Source organism: Macrosteles quadrilineatus, unplaced genomic scaffold (genome assembly GCF_028750875.1).
Source record: "Macrosteles quadrilineatus isolate MER2022 unplaced genomic scaffold, UCM_ALF_1.0 Scaffold_3__2_contigs__length_128488019, whole genome shotgun sequence".
Lineage (NCBI taxonomy): Eukaryota > Metazoa > Arthropoda > Insecta > Hemiptera > Cicadellidae > Macrosteles > Macrosteles quadrilineatus.
This window is the reverse complement of record NW_026542596.1, coordinates 127,105,767-127,118,454: the sequence shown is the minus strand read 5'-3', so window position 1 is coordinate 127,118,454 and position 12,688 is coordinate 127,105,767. Positions and strand designations below refer to the sequence as shown.

The 12,688-nt window shown below is 36.0% G+C and overlaps 1 protein-coding gene across 4 annotated transcripts in view; it reads right to left on the bottom strand.

Annotated features, from left to right (window-relative positions):
• Positions 1–2,764: 2,764 nt before the first annotated feature.
• Positions 2,765–12,688, bottom strand: part of LOC128988571 (rho GTPase-activating protein conundrum-like) — a 72,359-nt gene continuing 62,435 nt past the window's right edge. For 3 of the 4 annotated variants that reach the window (XM_054409966.1, XM_054409967.1, XM_054409964.1), the window contains exons 6-15: positions 11,829–11,976; positions 11,010–11,172; positions 10,068–10,227; positions 9,371–9,468; positions 8,696–8,945; positions 8,043–8,220; positions 7,028–7,208; positions 6,189–6,358; positions 5,346–5,539; positions 2,765–3,827 (exon numbers count right to left, since the gene is read on the bottom strand). In XM_054409966.1, coding sequence (XP_054265941.1) covers positions 3,709–3,827; positions 5,346–5,539; positions 6,189–6,358; positions 7,028–7,208; positions 8,043–8,220; positions 8,696–8,945; positions 9,371–9,468; positions 10,068–10,227; positions 11,010–11,172; positions 11,829–11,976 — 1,661 coding nt within the window. In that variant the 3' untranslated portion in view covers positions 2,765–3,708. The remainder of the gene's footprint in view (positions 3,828–5,345; positions 5,540–6,188; positions 6,359–7,027; positions 7,209–8,042; positions 8,221–8,695; positions 8,946–9,370; positions 9,469–10,067; positions 10,228–11,009; positions 11,173–11,828; positions 11,977–12,688) is intronic. The other variant, XM_054409965.1, reaches the window with a different exon arrangement.

The following is a 12,688-nucleotide window of genomic DNA, read 5'->3' as shown; positions in this document are numbered from 1 at the left end:
ACTAATATTAATGTATAAGAAAAGGTTTTATGTCTGTGGATTGACGTTTGTATAAATGTCATAAAATGTGTTTGTAAAATCTTAGATATAACAATGTACGACTCCGTCGTAATGTTGAACTAAACTATCAGTATTTTCAATTTGTAATATCATACAGGTAATGTTTTCAGTCATAGATTAATATATAACTATATATAGTATGTTGTAACTCTTAAGAAATTATAAAAGCTAAATCAGATAAAAAGTGTATTATATCTAAATGGGATTTTTGTTACTGTACCTGTCATACAGTTCCAAAAGTAAGAATCGTGTTTCATGTTTCGGCGAGGTGCCATCGTCAGACACTTCAGTCCATGAAATAAATACATTGAATCCGCTTGATTAGCTTAGTTTGTTGGTTTTTAAATACAAACAGACACTGAACACAGGACACATACAGGCACGAAAAAAATTAATACTTTTTCACAGAGATAGGCCTCTCGGGACCCGTAGACACAACATTGCCGGTATGCGAGTATAGGAACAGACTAAATAAAGGAAGTTGGCATTTGGGGAATGGGCAGAAGCTTGATGACAGAGTTTATTACTAAAACATAAATTCTATGATTTTTTAAACTGAATATATTGTATTTTTGCGGTAGGAATAGTTGTTAAAATCACGTGTTAATGTAACTCCCCAAAGTCTCAATAATGCAAAAACTTCGTAGGCTACGGTACATGTTTATTAAACATTTCTTGGGCCATGAAATGAACTGGGAAGCTTGTACACATTAGCCAAGACCAATTTAATTTTGTATGTCTCAAAATATAGCTTGAAAATAACTCATTTGAGCACTTAATTTCCCATTTTTTCCCAGACCCGCCATTTGCATGGGGGTAATCTATACCCCCGCCCCCGATGACGCACCCCAGAATATAGGTCTATAGGACCGCCCTTGAATCCTTGTAATATAGTTGGGAAGTTCAAAGTCTCTCCCCAAATATTTTATATGTGTGCAAAACCCCTGCAATACGCTCCATTGAAAATTAAAATTAGTGTAACAGCTGTTTTGTTTGCCGGAACAGTGTTCCCACTTTTGTCTCCCCTACGACCCTGTATTAGAGGAGGCTATGTCAAACATATGGCAGTGGTTTTTATATCCAACTAAACTAAAAATCAAATTTTGAATCGGAGTTTCAAGCAGTAGGATTATTACAACACACACCCCTTGGTTGGGGGCTCTCGCTCTACTGTAGGATTTGACCTTTATTTTTGTACCTATCAACAAAATTTCTCAACTCTTCTCCTCCTATTGGCTGACACCTGGGGTGGAAGGGTGTGAAATTACTTAGCAATGTTGAGATCTTGAGGTTAAGTTGGAAGTTTCCTTTCTTTGGTTTTTATTACAATACTCAATAGCCTCATGAAACTGCTGGTCCATGAAATGATGTAAAGCTATAAAGACAGTTAAGTACCATTACCGTATAAGTCGGACTAAGGACTAAGACAATCCAGTAATGACCACACAGACAAGATAGTCAGTGGCGGCTCTAGAGATTGCAAGGCCCAAGGCAAAGTCCAATAGCCCTCTCTTAATACCTGAAATGTGTCTTTACGGGTCCAGGCACCACCTTGTTTGCCTTTATGTAGGGCCGCCTCTGAAGATAATGCAGGCTGTGGTCTGCAACCAACAATGTTTGGTCTGTCGGTCCAAAGAGGTATCACTTAGCCACTGAGCTACGATAAGGGGTGTTCTCTTAGCTGTTCTATTATAGGCAGTGTAATTACATCCTATCACAAAATGATATTATGACAAAAATTATTCTTGAAAATTCATTAGAGTATGCTTAGTGACAGATAGTTGAGATTGCGGTGAAAGTAATTAATCAAGATAATGTTGCAAATTTGAAACCAACTAGTCAAAATCTGAATTTTGTATATCTACTTCATACTCATAATTTTGGTTGGTAGTTTGTGTAAAAAAATTAGTAGTAAAAAATTAGTCTAAGGCTTAAAATTTCTTCCTAATAAAAATAATATATTACTTATAACATTTTTAGTCAAAACACAACATGGGGTTAGTAATAGACATTTGTTTTTGTAGAGTTTTATTTTACTACTTGGTAACAAAATTAAGCTAAACATATTTAAATTATTTCCTGACAAAATACATTTTTCAGTCATATTATAAAACTTTTTGAAGGAATGTTTATTTTTATAAAACTATTACAGTCTATATTTATTTGAATTTAAAACAATAATAAGTGTAAAGTGATAGTAAAAAGAATAAAAAAATATTTCCTCATCAATCTATTATCTATAAAAATTTTAAAAGTTGTATTATTTTGTAATAGATTATAATCATCTGAAACGTCAAACAAATAACCACCGATTCTTTCTCATGCAAAATAATTGTTATTAGTATCAGTAACTTTAACTGTATGGAAATGCATGACTCAGTTATAAAACCTAACATATCTGAGTTAGGCTGTAGTAAAATAGTAATCTAAGTGTAATACAATTCATGATATTGAAAATTGTAACTCTTAACCAAATTACCACTCATTTGGTAAGATTTCTACATTTCAAATATCACTTTTTCTGATTTATTGCTAGTTAAATATTTACAACCACTGTACAACAAGTCATTATTATGTACATTATACAGTATCATTAAGATTTGTAAAATAAATTAAATCACAATACTAATGCTTCTTCAAGATAATTAAACTTAAAATTATTTCTACTCGCTCCTAGAGACATAATCAAAAATTACGTAAGAAAGTAAAACTACACTAATTCTCTTTATTAACATGCAGTACAAATTATTGTGGATATGGAATTACATACAATAATATTGTGAATCTGGAATTAGACACCTGTTTGGATACCAAAACATGTCTACGCACCAAGTGAAAAAAAAACTTATTATAGAAAAAAACAAATAATTATCTGTTAACTTCTCGGTAAAATTAAAAGTACAAAATAATATTGATAAATAAATCAAATACTTGTAGCAAAACAGTTGACTTGACTGATTTGCCAAATAAACGTTTTGGGTGCAAAAAGTGACTGAAAATAATTATTCATAGTAGGAAATTGTCTGAATGATTCTAGAAAAAGTTTCCTTCTCTCACTCAGTAAATACTGTGGAGTGTGGAGCTTTATGACTATGTTTAACTGGTACGTTTTGAAGGCAGATAGTTTTTGAGTAAGTTACAGATAGTTTTGAACACATTATAAGCTTTTTATTTTATGCTTCAAAATTTACTACCTTCATATATGACCTTAAAGAAAGGTCATAACTTAAAGAAAAGAAAGAGAAAACTCATCAACAATAAATTTTAAAAAAAATCTACAGAACCAGCTCAATAATTGTAACTGTAAAGATAACTATAAAATAATGTATACTTAATGCACCTTGGTGTATAAATGCTTACAGTACAATACTTCAAACTGAGATAATTAATTTAAAACTAAAGTAATTTACAACTAATATTAAGATGATCTACACTGTAGCGTTGTAAGTGGTAACATATTGCCTGGCTCATCACAAACCTTGTATAAAATATACATCAATCCAGGAATCCAGGACTTTGGAGCAACTATATCAGGTTGTAATTTCTCTTCGTAATTTCTAAACAGTAGATTTGTTTTGAAACAAAATACAAATCACATCTTTTTATTACTATAACTATCATATACTATTATATTTAGTATAACGAAGGTCACTTCTTGAATAGAAGACTGCTTCCATTTTTGTGGTCGCAGCATATAAGCCACTGAGCGTTTGGATTCTCCTGATAAATTGGTAGCAGAAGTGCATTAGGGTCTATTCTTCGTTGGCCTGAAAGTAAAGATTACTTTTTAAGAAGACTTGCACAGTACAGTGTAATTCTCTGATAATTTCCTTCATTTCAATAGCCAACACTTAGCCTATAACAATTATCTAAATACATGTTTAGTAAAGAGAAAAAAAATCTTACTCCACCATCAAATTAGTTTTCCTTTCATGGTCTTAATTAAATAAACAAAAAATGTTACTATTTGCTTTATTGATTGTTTTATTTCAACCCCAATATGAAAATTTAAATAAGATAATTTCTTCACTCTGTATATGAAGATAAATGGCTCATTTTCGTAGAGCTGAGCTTTACGAAAACGGTAGATTTAATATTTATATGATTTTGCTTGTCCTCAATATTACTTTGCCTGTCCAAAACAATACTTTGCCTGTCCCAAAGAATACTTTGCCTGTCCTAAACAATATTTCGCCTGTCTCAAAGAATACTTTGCCTGTCCCAAAGAATACTTTGCCTCTCCTAAGCAATACTTTGCCTGTCCCAAAGAATACTTTGCCTGTCCTAAACAATATTTTGCCTGTCTCAAAGAATACTTTGCCTGTCCCAAAGAATACTTTGCCTCTCCTAAGCAAAACTTTGCCTGTCCCAAAGAATATTTTGCCTGTCCCAAAGAATACTTTGCCTGTCCTGAACAATACTTCGCCTGTCTCAAATTAAGATTCTGTTTAGCTCAACAGGAGAACTAATAATGTATGTATTATTTTATCACGAGAAATAATGTTCCAAACGTACTTTTTAATACACTGTAATACTACTACCCTAAGACAGAAAATTACTAGACTATGGAATAATATTTAATGTATTTCTATGTACAAGAGATGAATAAGGTCATTTTGAATTGAGTTGAATTGAATTAGAATATTTAAAACCAATAAATGTTGCGTGACCATTTGCACCGTGATTAAAAGTTTAGTTCACTACTTGCATAGAGAAAATAATTTAATATAGACTGACTGACAGCAGTGCTGCGGTAAGTATATATTCTAGCGTCCACCGCTAGGAGTGCAGTGTAGTTTCGGGGCACACTGCTGCAGCGTCAAGCGCTATCGAGCGTTGCCATAACAAGTTGGAAGTTGGAGTCAGGGTTGCCAACTTTTGGAGAATTCCCTGGTGGTAGTGCTGATTAGACGGTGAGTCGACGAACACTGAGCACGCTATAGTTAAAATTTTACGTAGCCTATATGAACAGTGAGCGGCACATCGCAAAAACTTTGTCAGTCTATATTTAATTCTTTTGTCTCTGCTTGTCACAATAGTTTCATTCTGAGGCTCAATAGTTATTTATGCACTCGGCTTTGCCTTGCTTGTAAAACAATATCTTGCCTCAGGGACTAAAAGTGAAATATACTAATGCTACACTACAGCTGAATACTTCCATTCTACAAACATTGCAAAATAGAACTGAAATAGGAGCACATTATGAACATTTTTTCACATTTTTTTCATTCAACTCAAGTAAACGAAATCGGCTACAGCTGATCAATATAGATGGGATGACATACCGATGTTGCCTCCCATCTCGTGTAGGAAGTGAGTCTGCAGAGCCATGTCCGTGTCAGCTGTAGCCAGTAGACAGCTGAGGTTGCCGTTGGGCGCAAGCTCGGACAACGCTCTTGACTTGTCCTTCCGCCCCAGCTTGACTGCACCGCCCCCGTGTGGTACCTGCACCTCCATCTTGCTTGACTGTTCTATCAGCCTACAACAGATAAGTAGATGAGTAAAAAATATTTTTAAAGAAATTTTATCTTTGCTCATCGACTCAGTTTCACATAGTGTATGTTAACAGAATGGTAAGTTTGAGAGAATACTACCACAAAGTTAATTAATAATTAAACACAAATAAACCTTTTCAAGAAATCTAACCTTAAATAGCTCAATTTAACCAGGGTTATCTGCCAACCAGAAAACTGGAAATTGTTTGTACATTATAATGCTTGGGAAAAAGCCATTGAATTTCGTAAAGAACCGTGAAATTTGGAATAATCGAAAATAGCCTATGGCTGAGCCTATTCTATTACCATATTCCGTGGTTATCCTTTAGATTGTTGTGTAGTATGAAGAATATTCTTGCAGCTATTGTAATTGGTTTGAATAAATAAATAGAATTTGATCGCAGGAAATGATAATAATGTTATTGTGCAAGAGACAATCACTACATGTTACGGTATTGTGGAAACTATGACCATTTACTATTTACATTCATAAAAATACATTAAAAATTTGTTAATGAGTGTCATTATGAGTGTCTAGAATCAAGGTAGGTACAGCACTACTAATCACTTATAGAAAATGACCACAACAATTCTTTAACCCTAAGCTGTGGAGCTCCATGTTGCCACACTGACCTGAGCACCACCTCGCCAGCCGTGGTAGTAGGAGTGAGCACCACAGGCACGTCAGACATGAGGAATGACGGAGCACTCACTCTCACCACTCCCTCCTGGAAGTCTACCTCGTTGTCTATCTTGCGAGTGATCGGATCCCGACCTGTCCTGCGACCCAGCAGCCTCTTCATCTGCAATCACAGTTGGAAAACTCATATGAAACTGTTGGAAGAAATGCGTTTTTTGTCAAAGGAAACAAATATTTCAGCAAATTACATGCTGCAGGCTCTACAAAACCTTGACTTTTCCTGATATTTCCCTACATTTGTAGAAGCAGCTGTTTCACTCATAGCTACTTAGTAGAAGCTAGAAAGAAGCATTATGTGGCACTAGATAGGCAGTCACTTGATCAACAGTTAGCCTGTAGTAACCTGTTGCCCAATCCAATGGTATAATTTTTGGTCCTTTTTAGTTCAAGTTTTTTTATCATTGTGACTGATGGTCTGATGGACTGATGGTTGGGTTGTGGTTGGTCTTTGTCACTTCGCTGCCCTTTGAGCACTTTTTGATAAATTCTTTACTTCAAAAAATGGTTTGAATGACCAAAATACAACAGAGTAGCATTACTAAATAGCTAATAAGTAGCCACTGAAATGTTTCAAACTAGTAGCAGCTGCTTAGTGTAACACCTAAAGACAAAATTAATTTTAACTACTTGATTATCAAGCATTCCAGGTGAAGAAAACATATGTCGTCTGTCTTCTGGCGACCAAAATCTAACAGTAGTCCTACACAATTGACATAAATTCACTTTTTAGCACAACTCAACCAAAATACACATTAACTGCGGCTCAGTTTACCGGCTTATTCTCCTTGTGCTTGTAACGCTGTTGTTCGTTCAGTCTGCGTAGTTGAGTCAGTAGCTGCGGAGGCACTAGAAACAGAGAGTCGGCCATTTGCAACATCGTCTCTGTCAGTCTGCAGCAAACTGCTGCGTAGTTTATTTGTGTCTTCAGCTGGCCCTTGTCTGCAGTCACGAACCTGACAAATTACACAACAAGTTAGTGTATGCTGTGGCTGTGATGTCCAACTAGGCTAACTAACTGGTTACACTGTTCTATGAGATCTAATAGAAAGATAGTACAATATTACTAGATTAGGCTCTCGCTCATCCGGGTGGGCCTTGTCTGGACTCCCGCTAGTCCAGATTGGCAATCGTGATTTTTTTTAGTTGCACAGTACAGTATAAGTCCGACTATCCGAGCTAAACGGACCGAGACTACCTTGCATAATCAAAAACACGGAGGTAAAAATGGATAAACGGTGGAAATACATTTGCCCAGCTATCAATACTGTGGACCTGGGACAAAATTGAAAAACTACTAGGTATACAGTACTATATTTGACTTACTCTCGATAGTCCGGATTTATAGAAATCCGGATCGGACGTCTGCCACATTAGTCCGGATGAGCGAGAGTCTACTGTACCATTGTATTCAGAAGATTAAACAAACATTAGGACTTTTTGGTAAAGCAGGCTTACCTGAATGATAAAGAATTCATCAGGCACACAAGTAACACAAATACATGTTCCACAAGATTCAAAATATTTCGCTGTTACTAACTTCCACTTCCAACTAAGGAAGATGTGAGTTGGAAAAAGAGAGATGGGAATAGATAACGTTTCACAGCTGAAAATATTGTTATTGGTCAGTTAAATTTTCTAATATTTTTTTCTAATAATAAGTTTATTATGTTTCTAGTGCGAGAGTGGACTCTTTACCATTCATGTAAGCCTTCAACCCTAACTAAATCGCAAAACCCCTATGTGGTGACTATGTTACCTACTAACACTAACATGACAGTTCCAAGTACCTGGGAGGGAAGAGAGAGGGAGCGATGATCATAGCGACGTTATGGGCAGACATCTTGTTGTGAGGCTCGTTGCTGATGACACGGTTGAGAAACTTGAGCAGACACTGTAGAGTGGCTCTGTTGGGAGTTGGCAGCAGCAGAATCAGCAAATTGAGCGCACGACTGCACTCAGCTAGACCTGGGGACAAGACAGGTGTCAGGGCACTCAAACTACACACAATATTAGGTTGGTGCAACTTACATTATGCAAATCAACTCTTTGCTATTTAGCATCTTTTATGTCACATCGACGGTCTTAGTAATAAAAACTAAGGGAGATAATAGAATTTTAAACCATAAGACACATTGTGAGCTGCTTATTCAACTACCTACTTACTTTTTGAATACAAATATGTTACATCTGGTGTATAGATACTATGTCTACTTCAGTATCAAAACGTCAATGTTATGAACTTTTTGTATGCTTGGAACTATTTGTTCTCAGGTAAGTAAGCTGTGTCATTCATTCTTCCTTGATGTTACCTCTAGATGTTTTTGTCTTTTGTAGTTTAAATCAAAAGATAATACAGTTGATTATTGAAAATGTCCAAATACTTGAAGTAAACACAAAATAAATTATAAATACAACAGAGAACTTAAAAGGCAATACTTACTGTGAGCTTGTGTGAAGATGTCGACCAGCTGGTTGGTAAGTAGAGACTCAGGTAAGTCTCGTATGAGCCGCTTCAGCAGAGTAGCCAGGTCGTGTACAGGCGCACGCAGCAACGTCGCGTCTACACGCTCAGGCGCAGTGTACAGGTCCTTCTCTAGCACATCACACAGCGCCTGTACCTTCTGTTTGTGAGCCGCTACACGGAGAATACCTTCCTCGTGGAGACCTCTCCTTTCCAACTCTGCCAGCACCTGTACAAAAAATCCTCAATATTTTTCTAGAGCAAATACGTTTGAAATATTGAGCACTAGAGAATCATATTTGTGGTTGAGAATCATATTATTGGTTGAGTCTATTTTACTTAGTGTGGACAAGCAATATACTATATCAACTAAACAAGCAATGAAAAATAAATAAATATAAAATAAATAGCTAAAGGCTAAAGGCAACTTCATGAAACGCCACTTTATTCAGTATTTATTTTCAGGCTTATTTACTTTTTTTAAAAAACTGTACCTTTCAGCACTAAAATCCAAAATTTATTGAAAATGCTCTCCTAAAATCTTTTGGAGGAATGTATAGTGCTGAGCTGATTTACAATTAATTGCAAAATTGTTTGTAGTGTCTATATAGTATTTTTGTCTGAAAATGTCATAACAGTTACTCAACTACGTACCTTTTGAAAGACTAGAGGTACGTTGTGAGGTTCAGATGTTATTTGCTGGTCCTTTTCTAACAAAGATGCCAAGGAAGCACCAAATATCACAGGGCCATCTGTAAAATAAATTTGTATTTTGTTACCACTCAAATTATTTATATAACTGTTTACAAATCTAAAAAATGAAAAAAAAATATTCAATTCAAGAAATAAAATTAAGTGTAAACCTGTGAGAAAGGCCTGAGTCAATTTTCTGTTTCTACTCCCTCAGAAATTAAGTTTATTTTGGGATTCTGAGAAGCAGCCAGATAAGGGTAGGACTGGAAATCCCAATGCTGAATATTAGTTTTCTGCTGTATATCCTTTTAAACATGAGAAGACAACAAATCTAATCAATACATTAAAAATAGTTATTTCAATTTCAAAAGAAAGTATAAGAAACCCCCCCGAATCTTAATTTTAACTTAAAGTCCTTAAAAACTGATTCAGATTTCTGTACATCAGAGCAATCCCAGCCCTTCCCTAAGTAATGGAACACAAGTCAAAACTGAACTACTTCATATCTTCCGTGTATTAAACTCCACATACAAAATCAATTATAAACGTGCTCATCTGCTGCAAAGTCTGCTAAAAGTATGAATCTATTTAAAAGGTCATCATACAGATACTACCTAAGCTTTTCATTGCCAATTTTGTTAAAGACGCTTCCGCTTACCCTCTTTCCGTTTCCGCTTGTGTGGTTTCCGCTTCGGGAAGCGTATTCCGCTCTGGTCCAACATGACTGTCAGCTCCAGGAAGGCCAGAGGCTGCAGCTTGACTAGATCTTCCTCCCCGAGCCACTCCACCCACGTTCTGCCTTGCAAGTCCTCGCTCTCCTATTGAGTGTTTCTTGATTAGATAGTTGTGCACTGACTTTTAAAAAACTAACGGATCCAAACTGTTCACAGTGCATACGAAATCAGTCTAATATATTATTGAGATAGATTTAAATTCCTTTTGACTAAATTTTGTTACCAAATGGTTTGATTAAATAGGAAATGTAGAAACTGGTCATTATTTGTAACTTATGATTGCTATAGTAGATTGTAGTGGGTAATTACAATAGCACTTTTTCATTACAATTTCCTTTCCACCAAACATTGCAAGGTAGAGCAAGTGATAAAAAATTATAAACAATCAGTTATTGGTATCCTTTGTATTACAGATATTCACTAATCCAGTACATTTGAGATTTTGGCAGTTTTGGATACCTGAGTACCGACTTAAAATGGATGTTATCTGGAGGAAAGTGTACATACCGTTTAAATGAGAATCAAAAGAAATTTTGAGGTATTATGTAAATGTTCAGAGTACGCCTTATCAGCTGTTTGCTCTCTCTGTTGAACGCGCAAGAAGGCTTTCGTTTGAAAAAGTTCCTCAGACAAAATGCAATATGCGACTAAATGTGCAGATTGATCAATAAATGTGCAGATTTATTAATATTATATTACGTTACTAGTCCTGAAAATAGGTGTTTACCGGACGAGTGTGGAGACTTCCATCTCGTACGGGGTATGGTAAGCTCATTTTAGACGATGATTTCATAACACTACATTACATCTTCCACTCTACAATCTGTTAAAATGTTTTACTTTTAACCACACAGATGTTTGCTCACCTCCATCTGCAAACAAGTGATTGAGTCACCCGCCCAGGTCTCCTCAAACCCGAGATGTTCAAGCGACGCAGTCTGGTGGATACTGTGACAACTACTGCCACTGGATCTGCGTGGTTCGCTGTACAGACTGTCCTGACTGCGTGTCATGCTGCGTACGTTGTCCCTGAGAGCATCATGAGTAACATAAGAAAAATTGTATTTACAGTAATGTGAGCATAACCTTGGAATATTGATAGAACTAAAACTAGAAGTTACATTCCCGTGTTGTAACCAGATGTTTAATCAAAATGGACCTAGTTGAAACGAGCCAACAGATTGCAATTATTTAAATTACTAATTTCTGTCAAAAATGTAGACTTTTTAATCATTATTTTAGTTTGAGCAATTCTTGACGTACACTACAGTGACATAGGCAACAGCAGATCTATATAGATGGGATGTCTACTTCAGTCTACCTCTTGTCGTGGTCAGGTGTAATGTGCAACTCAAGAGGAGTTCACCAGTCCGAGGCAATGCTTGTATTTATCATCGGTCCCTCAGGATTGAACCAGTAGTCTCCAGATTTGAGGGCACTATACCACTCGACTACCCACATAATTATTGTTCTTTGTTCTCATCTTGATGGGGAAGCTCACCTTAAATAAAGGGATGATTCTTTATTCCCATATCTAATCAGGCATTTCACTTAAGCTTTGGTATATTTTACTATGAAGATGTCAACCATTTGTTTTACAGGAGTTTAAGCTTGTGTACACAATGTGAGAATATGTACTTGATCACTAATTAGCAATACAAAGCACTTTATGCATCACTACTCACATCTGATGAGGAGGTGAATCTCCGCTGTTGTGTAGATTTGCCGGGTCACTATCACTACGCAGTCTGTCCCTTGCTGCACAGCTGCGGTCGTTGAAAGTGTACCTCACTGAACCCAGCCTGTGGTAGCCCAGCATCTTGATACCATCTGCTGAACAGTGTTGTAAAAATTAATATTTCTACTTATCCTGTAAAAACTACAGCTGTTAAATGTAGAATAATAATGTAGTTAATAAAGACCCGTTAAAAGAGTAGATATGTTATAATAAGTTTTATGATCCAAAGCTCATTTTTATATTTTACAATCTCGTGGTTAGTTGACTTACCAAATGAATAAAGAAGACCAATGACAACATTACAAATAAATAAAAACTTAAGTAACACTAAGTACTAGGATTTCTGGGTATGACTGCTTCAGAATACCAGGAGAAACACTAGTTGCTGACGTTTCCGCTTTGTCGCAGATAGCAATATCAAAACATTATAAAATACTAAAAGAGGGCTCAAAAGTAAAAACGTCTACAGTAAGTGTAATCAGTGGCGGTTCTAGGACCTTTTCAAGGGGGAGGCCACCCCAATAACGCAGGGGGGTCCGGGAATTTTCAAAGCCGTTTGGTGACTTTCTAAAGCCATTTTTAACACCTAAAACCGAACCCAATTGTACATAAACTCCCATTTCACCTGTCGTTTGTCATGAGCAAATAGACATTTTAAAAATAAACTATGACGATTGCATTCATGAATTTCAAAACACACTGTAGACTACGGCCATATCCTCCTAAAAGCCGTTGGGTGACTTTTTTCAGCCAGTTTTAACGTCTAGAACTGTGTGCAAAACCTCCCATTTCCCAATTTATTTGTCA